General features: G+C 33.1%; 1 protein-coding gene across 1 annotated transcript; it reads left to right on the plus strand.

Annotated features, from left to right (window-relative positions):
• Positions 1–1,917: 1,917 nt before the first annotated feature.
• Positions 1,918–2,355, plus strand: LOC140961040 (uncharacterized). The gene has a single exon (XM_073419362.1). The coding sequence runs from the start codon at positions 1,918–1,920 to the stop codon at positions 2,353–2,355; it is 438 nt and encodes a 145-aa protein (XP_073275463.1).
• Positions 2,356–5,029: the final 2,674 nt, after the last annotated feature.

Raw genomic sequence — 5,029 nt, forward strand, 5'->3', positions numbered from 1 at the left:
TGGATTCCCTCATTGCCATGGTCTTTATGTCCCACTCCTTGGGAAGACCTGTGATTACCTTTAATGCAACTTCTTTGTTGGTATATACTTTCCAAGTGAATTGAGTTCATTGATGATGCAGCTGACTCTTTCATCATGCTCATGCATCGATTCTCCAGTTCTCATCTTGATGTTGTCAAACTTCTGCACAGCAACAGAAAGTTTATTCTCTTTGTTTTGTTCGTTTCCTTCACACAGCTGGATCAACTTTTCCCAAATCTCTTCAGCTGTCTTACACATCTTGATCTTGCTGAAGGTGACTTTGTCCAGTGTCTTGTACAGTATATCCTTTGCCACATTATCCAGATTTGCTTTTCTTTTGTCTTCTGCTGTCCATTCATCTCTGGACTTTTCAATGCGGTGAGGTGCCCCTTCAGTAATAGCCACTGCTGTATTGGCTTTCAGAATATTCATCGGTCTGTCAGTGATAACGTACCACATGTCATCATCATGTGCAGCTAAGTGAGCCTGCATTCTTATTTTCCAATCATCGAAGTCCTATCTGGAAAACATAGGGATCTTGTTGAAAGAAGACATAATGATCAGTTTGAGAGTGTAGATATTCTGAGACGAGATATAACTGTGCTCTGATACCACTTGAAAGGATCGGTTAATAAGTGAAATGTGTTTAGAAGGGGGGTTGAATAAACACTCACAGATTATGTTCGTTTTTCGAAGGTTGAGTTCACTTTAATGACAAACTGAAACTAAATATCTCGTAAGTCAATGACAATCAGTTTAACTGAGAAAACAGTTGCGAAAGTAAACTGAATGAACGATAGAATAACTAAAACAAAAGGTAACTGAAGTAAAAAGCACGCTATTTGTTTCTGGATGTTCGGATAATGGAATAACTCCTACGTCAACCCTTCTATCACGAAGATAGGATTTCTACTAAAAGATTTTGATCGAATACAATGTTTGTACTGAACCCCTTCAGTTTGGTCTTATCAATGCCACAACTGAAACTCTTAGTTACAACAGGTTATTTCAGTTCGTGACCAATCTTAGCACAACTTAATAATATAGCAGAGATTACAGTGTACGAACAAGCTCAAAGATGGTAGCCTTGAATGCTACAGATAAAACTTAGTAAGAGAGTGAGCTTTTGATTTCAGCAGAGTAACAGCTTGAGTAAAATAGTAGTTCTTGTGTATTTTCTTTAGCTACTCTGTTCGCCTATTTATAGGCTTCTCTTCCAACGGTAACTTGATATAATATTTGAATTTTATATCCGTTGATTTGCCACGTCGATATTCTTCTGAAAATCGTACACTGTAGACTCTGAAATGCGGAGTTCCACTACAAGTTGCAGTCTGCTTGTACTGATGGCGGTTGAACATCCCTTTCATTTGATGACGTGTTAAGGCTGAGCGATCAACTGATGAAAGTAGCTGATAAGCTTGCGTTGAGTGAATCAACTGATCAGTTTCTAACTGATCAGTCAGTTGTCTTCAGGAATCCAGTTAGGTCCAACTGATCAGTTTCTAACTGATCAGTCAGTTAACTTCGAAAGTTCAGTTCAGCTGGATTCGGTTGCCTTGATACTTCACGTGATACTTCAGTTGCTTAATATGAATACTTGATCAGTTGGTTCTGTAGATAAATGGTTTGTCAAACAGCCGAAATTAAGTTTCCAACATATAGCAATGGTTTTATGAGGCATATGGAGGGCTCGAAACGACAAGCTTTGGAACAAAATTGTTATACCAGTTGAATCAGTGTTTAGCTCAGCGTTACAACTCTTGACGGATTGGAGAGCGGTGCGTAGAATCGAAGGAACTCAGGATAGAACAAACATGCAGGATGGGGAGAGAGCAACCTGGAAAAAACCACAAGCTCATGCACTAAAATGCAACATCGATGCATCGGTACAGAATGGCTCAAGGAACATTGGGGTGGGAATGGTCCTTCGAGGCTCAGATGGACTATTTATTTCAGCAAAAACAAAAATGCTTCTCTGGAAGTGTAGGAATTAAAGATGCCGAAGCAATGGCATTCAAGGAAGCACTCAGCTGGATAGAAAGCATGAATGTTCAAGAGGTAATCTTTGAGTCAGATTCTAAAATAGTTGTTGAGGCAATAAGCTCGGAAACAGAAGATAACTCAGAATTTGGTGCAATTATCTCAGAGTGTCGTGAAGTGATTCGTCAAAAACCGTCGTTCAGTGTCTGTTTCACACGTAGACAAGCAAACAAGGTTGCCCACAATCTTGCTAGGGCATCTTGTTTCCATGCTCGTCCATCGATCTGGAATACCCCTCCAGATTTTATCATTGATGTTTTGAATGAAGACCGTAATTCTCTCGATTCTTAATAAAATTTAGGAATTTCGTTCAAAAAAAAAAACATTTGCATAACATTTTTGAAAATAAATTTACTACATTATTATATATTGAATATTGATCCAATCCCAGTAATTTTGAACTTTCATAATATAATGTAAAATGTTTAAAAGATAATCCGGTGCATATATTTTGTCAAACATTACAATTTTAATAGGGAAAAAAATCTATTTCAAAAAATAAAATGAAATATATATTTAATTTTTTATTTAACTTATAATATGTCGAGCTAGTAATGAAACATACCTATAAAATCATGCGTATAAAACAATATTGATCAAACTAAAAATCAACCAAGTTGATAGATTGGCTCATGATAGAAGTTTGCAAAGTCCCCTATAGTACAGGATGGTTGGGACGATGTCGGGATTGTACATTTGCTTGAAGATCTTATGAATGCGAGCAATATCATCGCCCACTTGAAGTATATATTTACAATATCTGACTTCTCTATTATATTATCCAATACTCTCGCTAGTAACATATGAACAACTTAATTTTCACACAATATACATTAATGAATTGGGATTATTTTTTTGGTTGAAGTTGTCTTGTTTGGTTGTTATCCGACTTTTCATCTTTCAAGCTTTTTATATTGTTTAGTTTTAGTAATAATATTTTGAGGATTTTTTCTTCATGAAAATTATACGTCGTGATTGTACATTATCATGACTCAAATATCTATTTACTTAAAAATTTTATTTGAATTTTTTTTAGGACTTGTCAAAATAAACCAAAGATAAAATAATTAACTCAAAATTGATTCTTATTAGTCTTTTGGTTGAAGTGACATAATCATCTATTGGACGGGAGATAGACTAAAGTATAAACCTCAGAGTGGGTCTCATGTGAAACCGTTTTATGGATCTCAATCTATAAGACGATTCAATCCTACCGATATTCACAATAAAAAGTAATATTCTTAACATAAAAAGTAATATTTTTTCATGGATGGCCCAAATAAGATATATGTCTTACAAATACGACTCGTAAGACCGTTTCACACAAGTTTTTGTCTAAACATTAATGACAACAAGTCCCCTACCCATATTGTAATAATAATATTAAAAAAAAATTATTGCTTGACGTATACATCGACACACAGACTTTTAGCTCTTTTGGTTGAATTTTTAGCTTTCTTCAATTAAAAAATTGCAAGTAGAAATCAATAGTAAATTCAAAAATATGTTTGATAACAAAAAAATCTGAAATCCTATGCAATTTGTTTCGAAGTGTAATTAGCATAAGAAAAATATGTATAATCAGTGCATTGCTTGATGAGAGTGTTGGGGAATTACACCGAAACGATGCCGATCACGATGATAATAGTACCCAAAAATGCGGAATAAAATAATCAACAAGAACACAAAGATTTACGTTGTTCACCCAATATAGGCTACGTCCACGGAGTACTGCAACTTTTATAACTAGAAGAAATATTACAACAAGTATATACACCAATACACTCAATATCTCACGATCCCAACCTGAGTATACCGAGAAAATAATTTCTCTAACTCACACAAGAGAATTCCCGCACTCAAGAAAAAATACACTCTTTTTTCTATGCACTCTCTTTTTATCAAAGCTGAAAAGCTTTTGATTTTGGGATACAATAATTGAAGGAATTGAGCTCTATTTATAACTAATTCCTTCTTTCAGTTTTTAAAATTTTTCGATGTGGGATACGTTTTTTTTATTATTTAATTTAATATGGGTCTCATCCCATTAAATTCTTACCTAACAGAGAGAACGAGAGAAAAAAATGATAGTATTTTATGAAAAACTTCAGAATTTAATTTTGGAGTTTTTTTATCGAGATATTATGGAAAAATTGTAGGGATTATAATAATTTTGAAAGATAGAAATGAAGATGTGAGGAAGATCAGTTTAACCCCGAATTTTATATTATATTAAAAAATAATTGATATCGGTGAAAATTGATTACCTGAAATGAAATGATGGGACTGAGTTAGTCCACCAAATCAAGAGATCAAATATTTGAATGGTCTCCTGCTCCATATGTCTAGCTAATAGATCTAAGATTCAGTAGGTAAAATCTTCGAGGTTGTCACCTGATTCACGAACAAATGTTATAAGCATTGTGTGTTACCTGATTAAAACCCTCTGACGCTCAAGTCAGCGATCACCCCCAAAATATAATAAAAAGTATTGAGCTTTATGGAGCTAAAATTCATTTCCCTTGAATGGAAAAAATGAATGGTACTTACAAATTGAGATGGACTTGAAATGCAAATTAACCACTTTTTAGAGCTAAATATTAGCAATTAGGTTGTTTACATTTCTTTTGATCAATTTTGATGTAATTATCCCAAAATTAATACTTAATTAACTAAAACATGATACTCATCAATAGTATTATGTGACAATTTTTTCCTAAAAAATACTATATTTTAATATTATAAATATATATATATATATATATTTATGTGACAATTTATATATATATATAATCGTGACCAATAAAAAGTAGTATTTAATAATTTTATATTAAAAAAATATAAAAGAAATGTAATTTTTTCGTTCGAAAATGGGCGATTGTATCTGTTTTATCAAAAAATTCCAAATCACTATATTATTTTATTAAAACGGATCGAGATTTCGAATATATTTAATGTCGAACAT

This window comes from Primulina huaijiensis, chromosome 16 (assembly GCF_012295235.1).
Source record: "Primulina huaijiensis isolate GDHJ02 chromosome 16, ASM1229523v2, whole genome shotgun sequence".
Taxonomy (NCBI): domain Eukaryota; kingdom Viridiplantae; phylum Streptophyta; class Magnoliopsida; order Lamiales; family Gesneriaceae; genus Primulina; species Primulina huaijiensis.

Coding starts and splice junctions, on each gene's coding strand:
- LOC140961040 (XM_073419362.1), top strand. CDS start 1,918: ATGGCTCAAGGAACATTGGGGTGGGAATGGTCCTTCGAGGCTCAGATG.